This window comes from Caretta caretta, chromosome 5 (assembly GCF_965140235.1).
Source record: "Caretta caretta isolate rCarCar2 chromosome 5, rCarCar1.hap1, whole genome shotgun sequence".
Taxonomy (NCBI): Eukaryota; Metazoa; Chordata; order Testudines; family Cheloniidae; genus Caretta; species Caretta caretta.
The window spans coordinates 90,368,870-90,393,348 of NC_134210.1; the positions used below are offsets into that span (position 1 = coordinate 90,368,870).

At 36.3% G+C, this 24,479-nt stretch overlaps 1 protein-coding gene across 24 annotated transcripts in view; it reads right to left on the reverse strand.

The window, feature by feature from the left end:
* The window catches only part of AOPEP (aminopeptidase O (putative)), a 412,311-nt gene that overhangs the window by 30,592 nt on the left and 357,240 nt on the right, over positions 1-24,479 (reverse strand). For 19 of the 24 annotated variants that reach the window (XM_075128662.1, XM_048851221.2, XM_048851219.2 and 16 more), the window contains 2 exons: positions 4,630-4,674; positions 2,844-2,960 (listed from right to left, as the gene is read on the reverse strand). In XM_075128662.1, coding sequence (XP_074984763.1) covers positions 2,844-2,960; positions 4,630-4,674 — 162 coding nt within the window. Of the gene's footprint in view, positions 1-2,841; positions 2,961-4,629; positions 4,675-24,479 lie in introns of those variants that run through there. The other 5 variants (XM_075128663.1, XM_075128664.1, XM_075128666.1 and 2 more) reach the window with 2 other exon arrangements.

The following is a 24,479-nucleotide window of genomic DNA, read 5'->3' on the forward strand; positions in this document are numbered from 1 at the left end:
GGCATAAGCGCTTGTGTGTACAGCGCTATGTCGGTGGGAGATGCTCTCCTGCCGACATCGCTACCAGCGCTCATTAAGCCGGTTTTATGTCAATGGGAGACCTCTCTCTCACAGGCATAATGTGTCTGTGCCACTGTAAACTTGTAAGTATAGATATGGCTTTAGTTTACTAGCAGGAGAAATTAATATTTTTATATTCCTTCTGTTGCTAGAGTGAGGTCACTTTGCTACCTACAGTACTAAGAAAGGTGTACTGGATGTTCTATTGACAATTTCTGCTAACAGTAGGATCCATGTGCCATGCCTGTTTTAAAGAATTATACCAGTTTAGTACACTGTTGGTCTGATCATGGCTAATCTCCAGCACAAGAATTAATGTAACTGGAAATAATTACTTCTTAATAATTAAGAAGTTAGTGTACTTTACTGAGCTGTCTGCTGCTAGACAGGAAATGACAATTTTCTACATACAAAAAAGATCCTTAATAAAAACTGTGACATTAACAGCTTTCTTTTTACTTCTATGCCTGCAATTTTGAATGCTTACATTTCTAATACTCACATTGTGAAGTTTTGTTAATAGAAGTATTTGAGATCCTGTAACTATGTAGGTTTAACTATAACAGATTAATGTCCCAGCTAATCAGACTTAGACGCTAACAGCTCAGCTAAAAGCTTGGATTGGAATCCTGCAATTCCATGTCCCAGTGTCTTTATAAAGAAACTCTGCTCTGCACTTACTGTAGTTTGAAACATGAAAGGTCCCTTCCTTAGGTATGTGACAGTGTGTAAACTAACATTCCCTTTAAAGGACTGTACGTGTCTCTGATCTGATGACTGGTAAAACTCTAATGGTAATGTTATCTTAGTTGTACTTCTTAAAGGTCTGTTAAGCCCTTGGTTTCACCTTGTACAATAAAACAGAGATTATGCTTCTTTTGTTGAGGTCATAATTTTGTTGCAAAGAGAGAAAAAATATGAAAGATCATTGGCGTGCAGTTAAGTAAAGCTACCAAAAAACCCAACCCCCATGAATTTATGTAGTTTAAGGAGGAAAAACAAACAAAACAAAACAACCCTAAACCCAAGGTCTAGTAGCTCACAATTCACTGGCATGAAATAGAAACACTAGAGCTCCTGCTTTGATCCTACCTCCCTAGTTATTCCTCTTCCCATTATAGAACTCCTGACATTTCATTGGCATTCATTTGTGATTAAAATAGATCCTAATTCCTATAAATAGAAAAGTCTGTTTGAATACTAATTGAAAATAAGTCTGGCACTTGGAAACTCTGATAAACAAAAAATAAAAAGCTGAAATAAATAGCAACTGTTGAAATGTCACCTGGCAGAGTTTTTTTGAAAAAGGCTAGACTGCAGTTTGGAGTTTTTAAATTAATGTTTGGATTTATACGGGGCTCTAAAACGTATTACGTCTACCTAGCCATTTTCTTGTAACAAACATGAGCCAGATTTCACTTTTTCCTTCTATTTTAATTACTACCATAACATTTCAATTATACATGAGAAACCATGCACAGTGACCTTCTGGGGTGTTCACAGCAGTTTTTAATTAAATAGGAGTCAAATATGTTAAGTTTAACAGTGCTCCTTCATTATACTGGTATGAATATATTCTCCTCAATAACTATTTTTTGTTTATGAACATCTAACCAGCATCTACACAATGCATATTTCCTGGATTGGTTTCATTTCCTCCATCTTCTCCCAAATGTGCTTTCTCTGGACACTGTCTACGCGGGGTCCAGAGCCTGAGAACATTTACTGTTGTGAATGTTGCTTACTACCATGAGCAGTCCTATTAACTTAAATTCTCTCAGCCTGCTAAGTCAATGGGACTACTGCACAGTAGTAGTAAGTGTTATTAAGTTTTGGATTAGAAGGGATGATATGGTATGGGAATTGTGCTTTAATGGCTGTGGTTCCCAGACAGAGTGTCTGGGCGAGGCACTGTGAACATCTTATTAGGCAGAGCCAGTTGAAACTGGACACAGAATAAAGCACAGCTCTTGCAGAAACCTTAAGCACTAAGTGATCGCTGACCCCACAGTTAACACCATGCCCTGCAGTAAGTGTTTACAGGATCAGGCCCCTAAGTTTGCAAGCCCTTGGAGTAAGGATTGTGTCCTTATTTTTGTCTGTAAAGTGCTATGCACATCTATATCATCGTATAAATAATAATTTCTCCCATGACTGTTTAAACACATACTGCAATTAACAGATGCAGCTATAAAGATCTAGTTGCTCCTTGGAACTCATATCCCATGAACACAGAAGTCATTTTACTCTCTCATAAAAGCACAATTTTATATTATGTAAGTGCTAGCTAAAGGCAAACAATGAGCTGATCAAGTGGAACAAGAAATTTAGACCAAAACAAACATGAATGGTCTCATTCTGAAGTCTGACACCTTATCTAAATCATGCAAGTTCCAGTATACAATATGTATATATGAAGTAAGCAGTTTTAACATTTGTGTGCGCACACCTCTTAAAGGCGCGCGTACTGTTCACATGTACACACATAGTGGAGGCTATGCAAACTGGCTGTACTAATTATTTTAGATAGTCTAACTATAGTATGCAAACATATTAGCTTACACATGATATTCACTAATATCACACATATTCACAGAGAAATACAGAGTAAGGCAGGCATTCTGTACCTGTTGCTTCTTCAGTAATACATATACACACAATTTTAGAATTCTCTAATGGAAAAAGAAGCTGGAATAGCACTGGGTCCTAATGGAATGTCAATATTCCTAGTCAATAGCACAATGACTCTTTTTAATATTGCTGTGGGACTGTTAATGAATTACCTCTGCATCCTGCTCATCAAGGTGGTATGTTTTCTCTAAGCATTGTAGAATTCTGAGACATAACATCTTCTCCTCCAACAGAGATTCCAGAAGTAAGACCAGCTGGTCCGGGAGAAGCTAAGAGTAAAATACATGTATGGTAAGAATAAAACTGCTTACTAAGCAATTAAACTGACACAGACCAAAGACAACAAGGCTAGGATAACCTGTGCAATTCTAGCATGTGTTTGAAATGCTGACCTAGTAGTTGATGAAGAGCTAGTTGATTTTGGAAAAACCTCAGAGTTCATGTTGTCTGTATTTTGAAAGACTCTGTTCTGGGGCCTAGTTAAGACTCATTTTCCATGGCTTTTCATTTCTATATTTAGATCAGATCAAAATCATGTTTTCTTATTCAAACATTATCTTGGCTTAATAGGCTCTGTTCCTTATGGAATACATATGCTAAGTAATTCCATTTTGTGGAGGCTTGGTGGGGTTGAAACAAAAGGATAATTTATAGTGCATCACTTCAGGAGGCCACCAGACATATGAATGTTTAACTACATCAGGGGTCTGCTGATTTGTTATATAAACAATTTCACTGTATTCCTGCAGTGTACAAAGAAACACAGTATAAATAAGTGGCATGCAGCAAAATTAAGACTGTGACAGCACATTTCTAGTGCAAAGAGTCATAAGTTATCCATTCTCATACCAAAAAGAAGGGAAAGATATAATGTCTATGTACCTATTGTGTATATATATTTAGCAGCTGTTCCTGATTCCAAAATGTAACATTTTTTAGATGAACCACAGGTAGCCTGAAGAGAAAAAGCGCAAGACGCCTGATGTAGCGAGTGCTTAAGTGCTTCATTTAATAGGCTTATCGGACGAACAAATAAATAATTCACGGAAAGCACAAAGTAAGAATACACAATAGCTGCCAGGAAACATACTGGAAATTCAGGGTTCTAAAAGTTCTATCACAGGCTCCTAATTCACTCAAATGTTTCCGTCCACCCCGCCACCCTCCCCCACACACCCATGTTCTCCATTCTGGGACACCAAAAGGGGAAAAAAAAAAAACCCCACATATCATCAACTTTAATTCTTGCATGCAAAATACAAACCCACCATTACTCAGTTCTAACATTTTGCAGATTATTAAAGGACAAAAATCATACTGCTTCCACCCTAATTCCACTTTTGTCCCAATTTAAGGTCACAGTCTCCCTTTCGGTCTAAGGCCTTCTCCTGCTTCTGTGCTGCCCACCACTCCACCCTGCCTTCTTAAGCTTCCCAGGTGCCAGCCAAAGGCAGACATAAAGAACATTACTTTCATCTTCTCATGAAAGAAACTGCAGCCAAGGTTGATTGCTTGGACTACACAAGCCCTTACCTTACAATTAGCCTGAGATGAAAAAAGGTTCCCTCTCACTTTGCCTTGGACCCCCTGGAGGGATGCAAGTGTCAGAGAATTCCTAAATGTTTCTTTTATTTTAAAAACAGCCCCTTGCATACCAAAAAACAGCACTCTGGCAACAAGACCATGAAGCAATTGAGAATTTTCTGCTCAAAGACCATGAAGCAATCAAGAATTTTCTGCTCAAATCTTAACCTGTAAAGCTTTGGCAGATATCACCAGCTAAACAAGCAATGAGACATTATCTTCACTCTCAGACTGACATCACTTGGCATTAGCACATAAATCACTAGCATTTTTACAATTTATTTTCCTCACAATGCATTCTTTTATTATTAAAGCTGTATTCTCGGGGTTTGAAAAAAGCCACAACCTACTCACTTGTTCTAATTGGAATATTTTCAAAGTAACACTCAAACCTGCCAACTGCAAGGAAAACAAAGTTAAAAATAGTAATAAATGAAAATAAATGTTATTAATATTTCAATGTAAAGTCACCCACTAAAATGCCCACTGAAATGTTTATTGTTTATTCCAAGAGCAGCAGCTTCAAGTGGCCGGGGGAGGGGGTGGGAGACACGACAGACAGGAAAGACGTCTGGGAATTGGTTCTGCTTGGAAACTGAATTTATTTTGAATGCTAATAAAATTTGAAATGCTGCAGAACACCATGCACTTATTTAGAAAGCTTTCACTGCTAAACAGAAGGATAATAAGGCCAGCCTTAGCTTTTAGAAACTGCAGGTAGTTGTGGTTTTGTTTTATTTTTTAAGGTTTTTCACCATATCTGTAATATGAATTCACACACAAAGTGTTATTATTTAAAATAACGCTGGGGAATCTGATTTAGGCCAACAGAAGCAAAGAAATCCAGAGGTAAGGCAATAATAATTTCCGTAATTTACCTCACTGTGCTGCATTTTGAGAATTACAGTTTAAAATTTATATTACATTTGAGCACACAGAAAAAAACAACGGAAACTTGTAACTTCTTCTTTTCCCAACGTTCTAAGTCCCTGGGATGGGACCCTGTATGCCAGGTTACAGCTCACAGCATAATTTAAGGCCACATTATGAGCTACTAAACCGAGTGTCTAGAGCAGAAGGTAGAGGCATTAACGGAGGAAATGCTGACAGACCCAACTAAAGTGGCACTAAGTGGGCACAGCTATAACATTTTGTCCTTTCTTATTCATTTTAACTAAAATGCTGGGAGCGCAAACATATTCCCTCAGGTTTTTTTCCCCCTTAATAAAAGGACTCTCCCTAGCATGACATGTAGCTTGCTTCAAGATAAGGAAAGCTCTACAAAGCTTCATTGCAAAAACTATTACAAAAATCCCCAATTTGTGTATAGATTCCTTGTTTTTCCCAAATGGAATGGCATGAATTACATTATTTGGTAAACCAACTATTTTCTCTCTTTTTTGTTTTAAAGACCTTTTTATAATTTCAGAAAACCTCAAACTTGGTAAATAAATATACAGATGTCTAATTAACTGTGAACATCCTATTATTGTTTCTTACCTTGTCTCCCCCATCACCAACCCTGATCCAAATGTTTGTTTCATTCACCTGTTGTGTCTTGTGTTTTAGCCTGTGAGCTTTTTGGGACAGGGACTATCATTTTCCATATGTTTGTACAGCACCTGCTACAATGGGACCCTGGCCTGGCTGGCTTCTTGGTGCTAACACAATATAAATGTTAAACAACAGTAGTAACAAATTGCACTTTAAGTACATTTTATGTAATCAAATCAAATTCTCTGACTGTATATTGAGTACATCATCATTAGTAGAAATATACGATATAGCAACAGCAAAATATGGGAAGGCAAAATTTTACAGTGCCACTGTATATTTCTACCTGGACAAAAATAAAAACAGTTTTCTGCATTAAAAAGCAAAAATTTTCTGACAAATAACGGAATATGTGTAACACAAAAATGCTCAGTTTGATGTGGTTGTTAAAGGAGAAATCTTACACCAGAAAATGTGGTCAGAATTAAAACACTATTTACAATGTGAATCTAATGCAACCAGTTGGTGAAGAGATAGTATGGTGATGACAGATACAACATCATGTACATATATTTTAAACCAGACAGTTCTAGTCCCAACTCCTTACCCCCAAAACCCTTAGAAATCAAGTTCCTTTCCCAGGGCTTTTTGGCTGATTGTACTTCACTGTACAAAAACTACAAAAAGGGAATGAATTAATATGTTGTGATCAAGCACACTGGAGCTTTTTTGTAATGTTCCACATAACTAAATAATATCCCAGCTAGAAGGTCATTTTCCCAATATTGTGAATCTTATTTTGCTTGTCTTGCTTTTGAAGTTGCTGTCTGCACTACCTCTACCAAGGTACTGAATACTTTTGCTTTTCTTTTCTTTTCAGATAGCGTATTAAATATTGCTTCTTGTTCGTGAACTGGTGCAGTGGCTTTTAAGTTTGTACAATTAGACCTTTAACTTTGAAACACAATTTTGAAAGGATGTGGCATGCCAAAACTGATTTTGTATTTGAAAGAGACCAAAGAGGAAAAAAAGGGACACAGTCAAATGGAAAAGACAATATTTGTCCAGAAAACTACAACTGTAGGTTGTCACTGAATTAGCTTACACATGCACTCCTGCTCTAAATACTGAGATTCAATGTTTACTAAACATCTGGGGACAAGGGAAAACAGCTATCTTGTATTTTATCCACAGCAAACTATAATTCAGTAATGCTCCAAATAGGATACTGTACTACAAGTAAATCTCAGAACTTTTAATAGTTTTTAGAAAGTTTCCACAAAGCACCTTGGAATAGAATATGAATTTTCTGAACGTCACCCATAGCCTGTAAAAACGACAATGAATCTTGCCTCTTCAAAGCTCTCTCAGTGTAGCTATAAGGTCATTGGCCCCACATCCCAGAAGACCACCCACACTAAAAAGACTATTTGTCAATTCCCCCATTAGAATAATGCAATAAATGCCAGATTCACCATTTTTACTAGAAAAATGTCATTGAAACATTTGACTACTGACCTTTCACAGCCATGAAATGTGACAACGATATATGCATTTGAGCATCCACAGCACCACTGCTTGCGCTGCACCCCTAAGCCAGGACACAAATCACTGAAGCAGTACAGCTGGTATGCTGAATATCCCGTTTGCTTCAGCCTACACTTGAATGAAGTCATTGAAAGCCTCCTTGGAGGGGAAATGCGCCTCGGACTAATGCAGCAACCGATTGACAGTGGCGTGATTTCTATTATTACTCCATTATCACACTGGGATCTGTGCCTAAATGAGCATACTTCCTCCCTGATGCCATTTCCTTTTGTCCTGGCTGTAGTCTAAAAGCGGATCAATGGAAGTAATACATATGATGTCACTTCAATTTACAGCTACTGCCTCCCTCTCTCTCATACACAGATAGATCAATTCTTCCCAAAAATGGTTAAGAAATGCATGGGGAGACTCTTCTCCCAGAAAAGAGTCCTCTGCTATATTTGTCTATGTTACTACAGCAAGGAACTGTTTATACTGAGTGAAAACAAGGGGGAAAGGAAAAAAGTCACTACTGTACAGTGGAGAATGCTGGCTGAAATTCAACACAAACACGGCCAAAACAGAATTAAAGCTATTTGACCTTTGAAAATTATATGGAGAAGGTTTTTCGTTTCAGAAACACAATGGAATCCAGCGGTGTTTCCTTGGTTGAAGGCAGTCCCAGAAAATGTCTTTAAAAAAAAAAAATTTTTTTTTTTTTTTTTAAGATTTCCCAAAGTTAAACAGAATTCCTCCCCATCTTTTGCATAAGAAAAAAACCAATCCACAGCTTTGTTAGTGAATGGAGTTTCCTCATTAAACGCAGATAAGAAAGCGCTGCTACTGGTCCAACAGAAAAGATTTATAGGGCCTCTCTTAGCCTCAACTCTGTACCAGCCAAGCAAACCAAAAAAAAAAAGCAAGACTCTTGAGTAGTAAACTCTCTATACGGACAATTTGCCTTTGGGGTTGTTTTCTGCTGGTTGCAATTAAACAAAAACTTTCTTAAAACAAATCTCTCCCTCCTCACAATGTGCAGAAGAAATAAGACTGAGAATTCAAGATACTACTAATTTAACAAACAAATTTAGACAGACCTGGTCACAGTTTACCTTAAACAATATTCTTAAATGCTGTTTCTCTGTGCAGTCACTTCTTTTAAATGAAAACAGGCGATTTTCCTTCAGGGACTAAAATATGCTCAATATCAAATAGCATGCAAATTCAATAAAAACCTCCACACACACAAACAGCTGTTAAACTAGTATGTTGTGGTACAACATAATTTAAGAAATTCTAATTCTGAGAGAGCTACTCTGTAGTTGGATTAATGCACAGAAACATATATGAAATCTACAGCTGACCAAAAAAATGCTTTGAACTGAATCACAAAATTAAAAAAGGCCTATTTCAGAGACTAACAAAATTGAAGAAGCGCACAGTTTAGGTCACTGTTTACAAAATGCCTGATGTAGAAAAATCAGTTTGGTTATAATTCAGAACATCTTAAAATATAACTGGACAATCCTTCCCACCTCTAAAGACTAATTTTAATACTCTATATTGTTAATGTTCTTAACTACCATTAAGAAATATGATAAATGTTTGTCTCTATAGCACAGCCTCATCTATCTGTAAACTAGGTCTAATGGAATATGTCCCCCCATCGTGGGTGGCTTTCTCAAGCACTTCTCAGAGTATCCTGACCTTTGTTTAACAAACAGATTTTTTGTGTTCCCCAATTTTTTTTAAAATGGGGAATGTACTGACATTTTTGTTGTTGTTCCCATAAAATATTAATATCCAAAGATTACTGTCAAACTCCTTGAAGAAAATAATGAAATATACACCATCAAAAGTCAATATATGATGCATTTAGAAATATCAATTTTGTTACAACTAAAAGATCTTCTATCACTAGCTACAAGTAAATATGACAAATTTGGCATCGAGGAAATTTATTTGACTAAGAATACATTTGCATGAGTTTTCCAATTACTTTCAGATCTGTAACATCAAAGTTTTCATTTTTTGAAGGAGACAGTCTTACATAATTTATTGTTCTAAAGGTATTATCTGCCAGAACAACTCAATATGATTTATTCTGTCTCCTTTATCCATCTGAACATATTGCTGGGTGAAGGGCTTGTAACCAGAAGAATAGTACAAAATTATGTATGCAACACAAACATAATAATCTTGATCTCAAAGACTTTCAATGCTCCCTTTCAAATGAAGAGGATAAAGTATGCTGGATGTTAAACATAGTGCAATTGTCAATATACAAGCAACCAAAAACCTTACATACAGTTGCATTTTATGGTGGCCACTGGGGTGCCTGGAAAGGTTCTCAATTACAATTTTGTCTCAAGTGCAACATGATTAGCAATGTAACCCTGGAAACCATATTAAAGGAAATTATTTGACATTTTAAAAAGAGCAACCTGTAAGGGCCAGATTTTCAAAAGAGATCAGCACCCACTGTTCCCACTGAGTCAATGGGGAGCTGCTGAGTGCTGAGCCCTTTTCAAAATGCGCCCACTTCATGGAGGATCCTAAATGGGAACCGTGCTCTTTTGAAAATCTGGCCATAAATTCTAATATTGAGTAATCAGTTTGCATTTCCATAATCAATGCTGTACATCTTTTAAACGTCTTAGGCCTCGATCCAACAAAGCTACTGGGACTACTCAGATGCTTAAAGGTAAGCACATGCAGATGTCCTCTACAGAATCAGGTTTCAGAGTAACAGCCGTGTTAGTCTGTATTTGCAAAAAGAAAAGGAGTACTTGTGGCACCTTAGAGACTAACCAATTTATTTGAGCATAAGCTTTTGTGAGCTACAGCTCACTTCATCGGATGCATACTGTGGAAAGTGTAGAAGATCTTATTATATACACACAAAAAGCATGAAAAAATACCTCCTCTCACCCCACTCTCCTGCTGGTAATAGCTTATCTAAAGTGACCACTCTCCTTACAATGTGTATGATAATCAAGGTGGGCCATTTCCAGCACAAATCCAGGTTTTCTCACCCCCCCCCCTTCCCCACACACACACAAACTCACTCTCCTGCTGGGCACAGGCCCTGTGATGGTGTCCCCTGAATAGATATGTGGGCACAGGCCCTGTGATGGTGTCCCCTGAATAGATATGTGGGCTGCCCACATATCTATTCAGAGGACACCATCACAGGGCCTAATAACATCAGCCACACTATCAGAGACTGGTTCACCTGCACATCCACCAATGTGATATATGCCATCATGTGCCAGCAATGCCCCTCTGCCATGTACATTGGTCAAACTGGACAGTCTCTATGTAAAAGAGTAAATGGACACAAATCAGATGTCAAGAATTATAACATTCATAAACCAGTCAGAAAACACTTCAGTCTCTCTGGTCACGCGATTACAGACATGAAAGTCGCTGTTTTACAACAAAAAAACTTCAAATCCAGACTCCAGCGAGAAACTGCTGAATTGGAATTCATTTGCAAATTGGATACAATTAACTTAGGCTTGAATAGAGACTGGGAGTGGCTTAGTCATTATGGAAGGTAACCTATTTCCCCTTGTTTTTTCCTACCCCCCCCCCCCCGAGACGTTCTTGTTAAACCCTGGATTTGTGCTGGAAATGGCCCACCTTGATTATCATACACAATGTAAGGAGAATGGTCACTTTGGATAAGCTATTACCAGCAGGAGAGTGAGTTTGTGGGGGGGGGGGGGTAAGGTGGGGGGGTGAGAAAACCTGGATTTGTGCTGGAAATGGCCCAAGTTGATTATCATACACATTGTAAGGAGAGTGATCACTTTAGATAAGCTATTACCAGCAGGAGAGTGGGGTGGGAGGAGGTATTTTTTCATGCTTTTTGTGTGTATATAATAAGATCTTCTACACTTTTCACAGTATGCATCCGATGAAGTGAGCTGTAGCTCACAAAAGCTTATGCTCAAATAAATTGGTTAGTCTCTAAGGTGCCACAAGTACTCCTTTTCTTTCTACAGAATCAGGGTCTTAACATTTTTTTTGATAGAAATTTACATTAATTAATTGTAAAGATCCATTTCCCCCTTCCTCCCCCCAAGAAAATCAACCAATATTCACATCTGAAAAATTAAAGTTATTTTTCTTAAACATTGCAAAAAAGTATTTTTAAGAGTAGCATTAAAACAATAGGGGAAAAAAGGAGAACGTAGTGGGATGTTGTAGTCTCCAGAAAGGTGACAACACAAGGATTTCATCTTACAAGTACTTTGAACTGGTTAGAATTAGCAATGTAAATACGTTTCTACAATCCATAATTTGGTACATCTTGTTGATATCGTCACTAGGCATGACCTGTAATGTTTTTAAAAGGCCAGCAGTTGCTACCACCTTGTAAGCTGAAATACCTTCTTCTTAAGCCATGGTACAAAATATTTTTCAATAATTTACTTAATGGAGGGAAGATCCATTTAAGAAGAAATTCAACATCTGCAATCTAATCTAAGTGCATTGAAATGTCATAAATGATTAAACCTATATGATCTAATAAAGTGCTGAGCCAGCAGAATGGAAACCAGGTGGCTTCTAATGCAGGTTCAGTCAGGTTATATGGCGTTTTTTCCCCAGCCCTGCTTTTCAAAAAGAAACATTTCATCATAACTTTACCCTTGAGCATAGTAATTCCATTTCAAAGACAATAGGCTAAACTTTTAATGTCTATTCTATACATATACATTTCACACCGATTATTCTGTGTATCACACATACTATATGTGTAGGCAGATCCATTACTTTTTATTCAGGATTAAAAACATATGGGAAATGGAAGAGATTTGATTTAAACCTATAATGGGAGATAAACATATTTGGTACTTACTCATTGTGGTGGATCAGAGGACATTTAGGCAAGTGTTGTGTAATAGTCTTATCGGGCCCAGTGCTATTACATACAGTGGGTTTGGCTCATGTTAACATTGTAACTGCAAGGGTATATCTGCCAGAATCTCTGCTCCACACCTCTCTTTTTAAGGTTTAATAATTCAGCCATAAACATTTAATCCAGGCTGAAATTTGCTAGACCAAAATTGTGATTTGACTTGGCTATTTTAAAATTCCCGTAGTGCAAAGAGAAGTTTAACAGTTTGAGTTGGGTTTTGTACATTGTTAGTCTATGAGGAGGGCTAGAATTTTTTTTTATTTTTTAAGTACTAAAGGTAAGACATTTGGAACACTGAGGGTTTAAAGATGGCCATTACTGGGTATCAAGTAATAGAATATAAATGGGACACTGGGCCCAATTCTGCTTACCTTACTCAGATGAAAATCTCTCCAATGTTAAAGGTGGGCAGGAGTTGGTCTTTTATGGGTTAGACTATGGGTTTCCATAGCAGTTTCTCCATAGAGATATGCCTTTAATAATTACTTTTAGCTCCCGATAATGGACATGATTCTTTGCCCACTAATGCAGTTTTACACTGGTGCTACTCCATTAACATCAATGGAATTACACTAGAGAATCAGCTTCTGAATTGTTTTTAGTGAAAAATAGTTAAAACTCAACACTTTGTGACTCTGGAAACGTACATTTTACAGGTAGTTTTAGTGACAGTAACAATCAAAGTGACGAAACACAAAAAAGGACTTGGGAGCAAGGGGAAGAGAAGGGATAGGAGCAGACAATTCACTTTAAAGTGTGTTATATTACATTAAAAACTGATGAATTTGATCATGAAGATTCCACAGAACATATGCCGTTTGAGATGCCAAAATCTACTCTATTTTCACTCTCAGGGTTGGGATATCAACAGAGCTCTGTGGTCTATTAAAAGTACTTATAAAACAGAGGTCATTATTTATTCCCCATATTTAGTATATAGACATATGAACACACAAAGACACAAGTGTAATTTTTCATATTTCAAAAATGTATCCAATAAATTCCTGCATTCCTCTTACATATGCGCACACACCTACTTATCACAAAAGTCTATACGCTTTCATTTTAAAGCACTATTTGATTTATCTATCAAAGTGAAACTTTTTCCAGAATTGTTTTTCTTTCCCTTTATTTAGACATACACCTTACATTCATTTACACCTCTGTCACTTATCCTTGAGCATATTTACATGGAGTACAAACCCTTGCAATTGCATTTCCAGATTTGGCAAACAAAATTTTCCTACTGAAATGGACTCAGGTTCTAGTTCATTCTGTTTCAAGTACACCCTCTCAACAGTTTTCTCACCAAGCCTTTCTAAGTCAAACACCAGAACATCTGTTATGTCCTTCCTTTGTTAGAGAGTTTTTAGTATGGGATTACTCAGGATGATTGCCCAAAATATCATAAATGACCACAAACTGAACACAGAAGTTCAGGATGGGACTCTGGCTGAGAAAAACAAGAACATACAAACTCCCGCCTTAATATTAAAGTTATTTATTCTGCAAAATGCATACGAAAATAATTAAATTCACTGCCTGCCCTTCACTCCCTCACACTATTTTCCATTCAGTAGAATGATGTAATATGTGTAAAGCTTACAGTGTCCTGTATTCCACTCCTACTCTGTGTACCTTTGGATCCCATTCCAGACATTTTATACCCTGGCCTAACTCAGAAAAGTTTTATGTGGAACAGGATGAGGCATTAAATTACTATGGGCCACCCTCTAAACTCATGGTAAGTAAACAAGGTACTAGCAAATCATATCAATAAAATACAGGAGATTATCAACCTGAATGAAGATTTTATTTATTTATTTTTAAGATCACTTGCTATGACTGAAATTCCTCCAAATAATGTTTTTTCCTGACTGTAATGAAACAGTATGTGGGGGGAGAAATTGCTGATTTATAGCCCAATCCATGCTCCTTATGCAAAAAAAACCCCTCCCATTAACTTCAAAGGGAAACTTACTTGTATAAGGAGTAATATGATCAGGCCCTTAAGTGCTCAACTGACACACAAATGTAAAAATAAAACATTCAAAGATGAGCAGACAATGAAGAGAACAGCAGGCTGACTGCACAGTAGTTGAGCATTATTTGTGTACTATTGGCTGACTAGCCCCTGAATTAAGTACTGTATTTCATTGGTAATTCAGAAGCTTAACACTAATGGAAAATGTTGATTGAACAGTAGGTTTTAGAAGGAATTAAAAACATTGTGCACAGTGACAAAGCATGCAATTCAGTCACAGAAAAGTTTAAACAATGTAATCCAAGCAATCACTTATTAACGTGTTCATCTTAAACTCGTCCTATCGTTGATAATGCCTGAAGCCAAACATCTGAAATGAAGCCTTATTTTCTTTACAGGCACGCTCTCTATTTCCAGAGTCTATGTGCTCAAAATCATTCAACAGATTTATGTCTCAAAAAGCAAATAAGAGCGTGCTCCTCTAAACTGGCTCCAGCCCGAGTGGGAATGTCTAAATCTACACTGCTGTTGTTAGCGCCGTAGAGTGAGCCTGAGTCTGTAGACCCTGGCTCTGAGACTCGCTGTTGCAGGGTTGGTTTTTATTTATTTATTTGCTTGTTTGTTTTTGCGGTATTGACATATGGTCAGTGACTAGTTATAGTAGTGAAGGAAGGCCCCATAAGTTCCTTTTCAGATGCATTTGTGCAGCTATGGTTAAAACAGAGTTGAAGTTTCCATTACAAACCTCAATTCTCAGGTGTTAATAACTCAACTATAAAAGTTCCATTCAGGAAGAAACTTGGCAAAAAAGTTCTCAGCCTCAGAGTGATTATTTTTTAAAACATTATTGAAAAGAAAACATCCATGAAAGCTTACTGGTTTAAGATAGATTTTCTGAGCATGTATAACCAAAAATCTAATTTACAAAGAATCAAATTCAGAAAATTATTACTATGAGATTCGTCTAATTATTTTTAGTATATTGAAAAATAAAGACTGTTAAGGCACTAAACTTTGAAAATGGCCCTAGTAAGATACATGCACTGTATTTACTTCACAAAGCAATGTTTCCTAGTGCATTTTTAATATGCATAGTGAAATTGTACATTTAAACAAACATTTAAACAAACATTTTAAAAAATCATAAATATATGTACTTAGCACATACATATTTATGTGTTTTATTAAAAATTGGGAAATACATGGTAAATTAGGAAGCTGAAATGGATACATTTTCTTGGTAACATCTAATTAATCAGCTGCTTTTACCTTTTGTTTGTGTAATAAAACCAAACAAAGAAACAAAAATAATAAAAAGAACCAAACCAAAGACACTGCAAAATATGGGCACAATCCTGCAAATGCTTAAACATGTGGACGAGCAGTTCAACTGAAAGGAATGGAACTATACATGAGTATAAACGTTTGCAGGATTGGGCCCCTGCAGTGCCCATTTTGGAAAGGAATTACAGGATTTAATAAGAAATTATTAATTCCTACTGTAGAATGTTACAGTATGGATATAATTATCTCTACAAACTGGCTTAAAATGTTATAGAAAGGCTATTATTTTCTATTCAAATTAGATTTTTAGAGTAATTTCTATAAAGCTGTGCTTAATTTCTGTAGAACCTTACTGGATTTATTAACTTCTATACAAGTTTACAACAGTAGGTTCCTATTCTTAACTTCCACTTCCATAGATATAACAGTATATTAGAGCTTGAAACCATTTTGTGCACTGCTCTCATCGACTTCAATATCAAACCCCTGTGAAGCACTCTCTTATACACACAGGACCCAGTTGTCAAATGTGCTGAGCACTTACAAATCTTGCAGAAGTAAATGGGAACTGCAGATACTCCGTACCGCTGAAAGTTAGGTCCACAATAATCACAAACATCTGTACCATAATGGTATGGGGGAAGCAGTGTTCTCTGAGTTCTCTAACTTTTCCTCAGTTTACTTGGCAATCTCATTATTTGACCATAGATTTTTATGCTTGAACACTTCTGGGTTGGTATCAGACCAATTTTCTGCCAATAGGAAATTAAATTCTCTTTCAGATCAGCTATCTAAATCAATTGTCAAATTCTATTTCCGGTTTTGGTCATTGTGAATATTTGTTACAGATTGAGATACTGGTCAAATACACCTCTACATAAGACAAGATATTCACTTTAATGAAGAACAAAAAGGAAACTATGTCTTAGATTATGCCAGAAGACCTAACCAGCTCTTGAAAGAGATCCATTTAGAAATGTAGGGATATTTACATATATATTTAGGTATCTTATTCATTAAAAAGTTAACCAGAGATGAATTTCTGCAAAGTCTTCTTAAGAAAGTTGCATATAAAATGTGTCCCCAAAGTAATTTGCTAAATGAATCTTAACCGTGATATGCATACCCAAGATGGTACCAGCAACTTCAATGCACACTTAATTTTGAAGCGGTTTATAAATATCTTTCAAATGCCTTACAACCAAGCTGCTCATATATTAAAAATTATTGGAAATGGGGAAAAAGGGCGAGAGGGAAGAGCATATACCCAATGTTAAATCTTATTACTTTAATATTACTCTTAGACTCCACAAAATTGATGGTATTTTCTTTCATAAAAAAATGCCATTGAAACAAACAACTGATAGTCAAACTAATATTTTTCTTCTAATAATTGCTTTGGGGAAGTGGGAGAAAAGAAAGAGGATGCGAATGGAAGTTTACTGATATTCAAAACAGGTTCTGTAATAAGGAACAGCAGGTATCAGTATGGCATGTGACACGGTAGACATGCAGGTTTAAAAAACACCACCACCAAAAGCCTGTGGGGAAAAAAAGCCTTACTTACAAATGCTCAGCATTCCAGTCAGCTGGCTGGCTTAGAATCCTTTCACCTGACAACACCTTGTGTGCCTGATAATATTCTACTCATACTAAATGCATAAGCCCTTCTTCTCAATCCAAAACCAATTCCAAAACAGTCCTGTAGTTGCTCCACCCTTGAAATTACAGATTGCTGCTAGTGATCAAATTCTCTCTCTCCCGTTCCCTCCTTCCCCTCCACACCCTCCATATTCAGTTCTTTCTTAGGACAGTCATCTCTCACCCAGTAATTCTGTTAATTAGAAGGTTTAATTCCAGCATTTAAACAGGGTACAAGCTAGTTTCGACACATTCTTCAATTCTAATGGCAACAACAACAAAGGGTAAAGACTTTGTCCAGTGCTCAACACACTAAAGCAGGCAAACACATATGAATCTTTAATTAAAACATTACCATTCACAGGGGAAACAATACCACCTTGCCCACTGTGACAAAAAGATATTGTTCATTAATGGAGATTATGAGCTAAATTCATTCCAGGTGCAAGTCTATTGCCTTCAAGGAAATACACACAGGATAAATTTAACCTTTCATTTTAAAATTTGATAGGTTTTGTAAAGACTCTGAAGTTTACCAGTGGTGGGCTGGTAGTTGTAGCACATATTCTTTATAATTTTGAATTGTTGTGCCAAGATTTATGTACAATTTCAATTTGAATAAAATTAAAAAAAACAAACATGGCATGCCAGTAAAATGTATTTTGTAATTTAGTGCTGACAGAGTACCAGCAGCGTACCAACTCCCATGTGTTTACACTAAAACCAGAAGGATTGGTCTGCATGGTTTCTCAACAGACTGATGCACAGTATCAATCTCCGCTCAGAGGGAGTCAGCATGGAAGAGTGAATAAAACAACAGGCTTTAACCAAATCAAGTCTGCATCATTAACATAGCACATGTTAATAACCAGCCCTTCCATTTCCAGTGTTACAGTTCTAAATAAATCTTCATGGAGAAAAATAATTGGCCCAAATAAAATAAAAACAAAAATAATTAGAGTGACTGCTTTGCTGGCTGCCCTGGAATTTTCCTATATGGACTAAAACAACACGGATCCAGAGCTCCTAAATACCTGTCTCTAGAAAAAGAACTGGGGTAGGGTGGGATTGGAAGGGGGGAAATGCAGTGTTACAGAATCATGCATTTTGAGTTTCATAAAGCTCCTTGAGTCCAATGCAGTGGTAGAGATTGGTTCTGTCTGGAAAGATTTATTTTCCCTTTTATCTATTCCACACTATACCCTTTTCAGGCAAGCCCTCACTATTTTCTTAGTTCTCCATGAGTGGAGGGGTTGGGAGATAAAGAAGCTAATGCAGATGTGCATTTAAAAAAAAAAAAAAAAGGCAAGAGTGACCTTTACTTTATTTTAATGGCTTACTTTATATACCAAGTATCTATAGTTCTGTACTCCTACAATAATCTGTACGTGCTTAACAAACAATCCAGTAACTACCATTTTTTACTGTATGCACTAGATAGACTGGGGAATGCAGATTGTGTTTTAAAACTTACATTTCCCCCCCCTTCTTTTACAAGTCCTGATGTCCAAACTCACCAGCATCTGCTACACATGACACTGAGTATGTATCATAATGATACTGGCATACAGATCACAGAAGCATATGAGAAAGAACATGGAGCGGGTCTGTAGGGGACATGCAGTAAGAAGGATTAGCTTTAGCTACATTACACAGATTTGAAAAACTTTTTTCATGTTCACATAGACCAGGAGCTGGTGAGTCTGAATGATGAGTCCTGAAAATCATGGGGAAATATAATGTTGGCTTTTAGCAAATTATTTCCTGAATGCCCCATCTCCCTCCCCCTCCCCCCCCATTTGGTCATACTTGCTACTGTTAAGGGCAATAAATCAAAAGTTGCTGGATATTTTTATGAGTTGCAGGTTAACTTATGTTTTGAAGTTGACTAGATTTCACACTGACCTTTTTTAAAAAAAGAGAGAAACCATGAAACATTTATTTTGAGATAAAGTTTTCTTGAAAAATTGGAGTTTGACACAGGTTTGAGGGGAACAAAGAGGTTTTCTTGTGCTGTATGAAATTCAACAAAAGGCAAACAAATGCGGGGGAGGGGGGATCCATTGATAAAATGACATTTTCTGCCCACAAAGTCTTTACACATTCTACCCTTTTACCAGATTTCAAAGCCGTAGTATTTTTTTCCCAACATTTCAGTGTAGTTAAAGCTGAAACTCGCTTCTGGTTTTTGACTTTCCCTTGCATTTTCTGGATTTGCTATTTCATTAACTAAAATGTAACTGAATACTTCCCTGAGAAAGTTACTTTTGGAACTTAGTTTAAGAGATGGAGAGCTGAACTGAATACTGGCAACTAAATTACAGTCACAAAGTGGATATTTGAGAATGTGCATAACTATATATGCGAATTAGAGACTCACACGCAACCATTGTACGAGACACTCTGTCACTTAGCACTTAGATATCAACAAATGAAATTTCTATTTCAATTCTGGAGTCAAATTCTCTGTGCCACTCCATAGAGCATATAATGGATTCCAGTGCAAGTGCATGGGTACAGGATAAACTGACATAAATGGAAACAGGAGAAAGACAACCCCAAAACTGATTTGTGCTATTTGCAGTTGAAAGTTTAGTAACTAAGAATTCAAATTACAATCACCATGCATTCTATAGAGTTATTTATATATAGAGAGAGAGAGAGAGAGAGAGAGAGAGAGAGAGAGAGCGCGCGCGCGCGCGCACGCGCTATATTGAGATTTTGATGCACAAATGAGGGTTTGTTGTTGTTCAGATAATTTTAACACAAGAAGAAAAATACATTTTAAACAGAGCTATCCTTCAGTATTCAAAACCAAGAAAAGACCTTGCTGTCCATTCTAAGTGAGTCACGGTCTTAATCACGAGTCAGAGCACCGGATTTTAGAATCTAAAGAAATTAATAAGCTTTCTCAAGTTTCAAATTCACAGCAGATATTAAAGTCATTAAATAGCAATAGATACAAATAAAAACAGTAGTACTTCACCCCATCATGATGAAGAATCCATTTACTCCTACTTCCCATATGAATCGATATATCAAATATTCTACAATGAGGAACTATTTGACAAAGGTACTCAGATATTACTGGGACAAGTGGCATATAAGTACCTAGATACTGTAGAGAGATAAAATTAGACTAGATAGACAGATGTAGAACTACCTTACCACGAATCAAGAAAAAATACTAGCAGAAAGGTCAAGCATGAAAACAACATATCCAAATCAATGACAGAATACTATTACTCATGGTAACATGGCTTAATTTTACAACTATATTAATTCATCATGTGTGTTTTTCACAATTCAATTTATATAGCATAACATAATAATAATATTAAACAAACTAATGGACAACTTTATTTTAACATTCGAAAGGCTGTCTACATTTGTGTTCTATTATTTGCATGTTCATAGGTGCTGCTACTGAGGAGCAAGGCAGCATTCCTATTGCTAAAGAGAATGACTATAAGTTTCACAGATTGTACAGCTCTGCAAATTTAGGGGTAAATTAACTGGCAGCACATTTTTACAGTTACATATTTGAATTATTATTATCTAAATAGTGCAACAAAAGAAATGACTGTTTAGGTCAATCTACTGTGTACTATTTCTGCTTAGTACTTAGCATTTCCCCTTCACAAGTCTCAGAAAGAAATATTTTGTAAGGAGGAAAATAGTGAAGACCAATGTACAAAACAGACACAGATTTGCATTACTTATGTAACTGGTGTAAACATGATACGCCATTATTGAGAAAAAGAAAACCATTACATTTAAACCCTAAAAGAACAAGGAAGACAACTTTTTCAAAGTAATCCCTTAAATAGATTATTATGAGACTCTACAAACACTGTAATCTCCTGAATAGAACCAATTTAAGGATAAAATCTTTTAGAGAAAACTTCAGAGAATCCACCTTCTGACAATATAGAATAGAAGCCAATGATACAAAAAAAGGAGGACATACCCAAGTTCTTTGTTACTAAAAGATTTGGAGTGAGTAAGCGGTTATAATTTTTCATTACATTAAATGGAATATCTAGTAATTTAGTTACTGGTTGGAAAAAACAAACAGTCTAAATAATACATATAACTATTTTTAACTAGATTGTAACTACTTTACATCAGATTTATACATTAAAATATATAAGATATAATAAGCCTGATTCTGCAGTCTGCACTAAGGGAAAATTCCTTGAATGAGATTGTTGTATGCATAAGGACTACAGGGCTGGTCACACAGTACCTGATAATGAATAACTATTTTAACATATACACTTTATGATCATTTCAATTTGTTTTGACATTTAATATTCTTCCTTTGGTTTTAAAGTTTCAGAGCAAAGCCCAAGCATGTAAACATTACAGAGCATAAACATAAAACATAGTGCCATGAACAACTGTGTCTTGTTCAAACCTATTCAAGTTAACATGGAATATACCCAAACCATCTTTTTCATGGCTTTTATTATTGCGGACAGCTGAAACCATTTGGTCCATTCCTGCTTAGGGATATTGAATTTACCTACATGGGCTACAAGTCTTTATTAAATACAGAAAAATGATCTTCAATGCACAACATATGTGCAGATCAGTACAAAATGATTCCGAATCACATTTACAAATGCATACATACATAAAAAAGACATTTTGTACCGCATACACAGGTTTATTTTCTAAGTCTAAATAGAACTGCCAAGATTTTTGGAAAGTAGCAAGAAGTAATTACATAGTCAACATGAAGAACCAGTGTCCTATGGGAATTTATTTTAAAAACATTTTTGATGTAAAATTTGACATGGAAAGATCTGTATTATAAGAATGTTTCTAGTAACTTGAAACCAGGCTATCAGCTCTAACTATTTTGTAAAAACAATTTGTAGCAGGATTGGCAAATATGTACTCTATGTTTCAGCTTTTGTGATTTAAAACAGCCAGATATGAATGGCTTGAAAACAGAGCCTTGAAAACAGAGCTTTAGAACAAGAATGCCAACAGGCCATTGATTAACAGTGCAGAACACTTGCAAGTTCCATTTTTTCAAAATACTGAAACAAAATAAAATATGTTTTTACAATAATTCAGTGCCACTGACAAATGAAATAAGTTGTCCAGTTATATCTAAATTTTGGACCCAATTCTGAAGTTTCTATTCCATCAAATCTCCATTGACTTCAATTTTTCTCATGTAGCAATGGCAGGATGGGGTCTTTTATTGCCTTGTTTTCCACCATTCTTCGCTGGAATTAGCTAAGTGAGATTTAGAAGCTCACAGGATACTTGTATGTTATGGAAATCTTTGCTTCTGATTTACAGGAAGCGCATTCATTGTGTCAATGTATTTCCAACTTTATAAAAAATCATGAGTGTACTTCTGGCATATACTTCTGTATACAAAAAAGATTTACCAAATGGAAAGGAGAGGTTTAAACATTTACAATGGAGCTTAAGAGCCATTCTCTACATATCCTTCCATTCTGCAGGAATGGAACATTAAAAACAAAACAAAACCAAAAAATACCCTAACTATGTGAAATGAGTTGGTTGTCTCAGTCCAGTTCCTAGAAAAAGGTGTCCATATCACAAAAGCTGCCACCACAATTGGCATCGTTGAGGTCATCAGGATTGAATGGACATGGAAATCGAATTCTACTGCCTCTCTCTATAGGTGGTCCTTACAGATCAGCGTAAGGGGGAGTGTGCTGGAAGCTTTCACTGCTGCTGTCCTTGATCTATCCATTCTGTGGATAGAGCCCTTCAGACTCCATCTCTTTGAATATGACACTGTTCAAGAGTGCTAAACACATTTTTTTAAAAATCTCTTTTTGAAAACAGTAATTTAAAATAAATGTCTAGAACATTTGCAATAAGAACTCTCATTGCAGGCTTCTCCTAATCTCATTTAAGTATGATTTTGTTTCCACTCAGGAAGCTTAAATTAACTTAGCTGTTCCTGAACAGTGTACAGAAAGATGAAGTATCTACTTGCTCACGACTACCGGCCTTAAGGTTCAACGACCAGATTCGCAACATAGTCTGGTTATGTTGAAAACTTGTTTACTTAAGCTACCATTACACAAGTAATTTATACTATGATGTTATTATCCATTTCATTAAATTTTCAAATTTGTTCATATTGCCTAGAAACTAAAGCACCAAAAGAATTCAGATCCTCATGCATGCTAAATTACCAGCTGCTGGAAAATCCTTGGTATGTTCCCCATGCTAGTCTGATTAGAGCTTTCTGCTGATGGACCCCAACATTCAAAGTTTAATTGCTATCTGGTTTTCCAGTGAGTTTTGTGACGGTCAGTTCTCTTAGTATGACTGGGTGAAAATCAGAAAACTTTTTCAGTGTAGGATTGCTTGACTGTGCTTTTTACTTCAGAAAACTGGTGTGCTACCTACTCCTCTAAACAGAGGATCTTTTGATCAAGAACATACAGAGATAACAGATGGTAGAGAACAAAAATACACCTAAAAATTCACAAAAAAATAGGTAGCTGAATACTATTCTCTCTCATTACTAAATGTGAACTAAGAATATGAAAATATGACATGAATCTGCCCCACTATTACACATGGACTTGTGTCAATATCTATAATACAAAGGCAACTGTTCCATTTAGAAGGGGACACTGCCAGGTTATCTAGAACTAACAACTGCATTATACACAAGGAGCTGAGTCTCCTTGCAGGAGACTTCTTAACTTCGGTATTCTCCCCAATGTTGTTCTTTTCAAAACCAAAGGTAAATAAATAAAAGAACTAAAACACAGCAGGCCAAATTCATTGCAAGGGGGAACGCCAATAAAAAGTTTGATCAGTAAGGAATTTTATCCAGTGGGTAAGTTCTGCCCTTGGATGCAGGCTACTCCCTCTGGATACTGGTGGGGAGATATCCTATGTATAAACAAACTGCTACCATGACATGGGTACACAGTTGTCTTTATTCAAGAAGGCACAAGGTGGCTGGTAAGGAATGGCTTCCATTTTTTAAAAGGTGTAATTATCTGCACTGCCTCCACTTTAAAACTAATCATCATTATGGGAATCCCAAACTATCCCAAGAACACTCAACGTTTAAGTTTTGTTGCTTTTTACTCAGTGACTTGACAGTGTCATTTCAGTGGTTATTCATATGAACTTGCTGCTGTCCACAGATGATAACATTACAGAATCTTTTTACAGCTTTCCTATTAAAACAAGAAATGAACACAAGTTCAGGAAATATTCTAAGGTGAAGCTAGCTGCACTCCTAGAAACAAAGAAACAAAAACAAAACAAAAAAATCACAGTAAAAATCTAAAGTCTCCCTGTAAGTTACACATTAAAATACAGGAA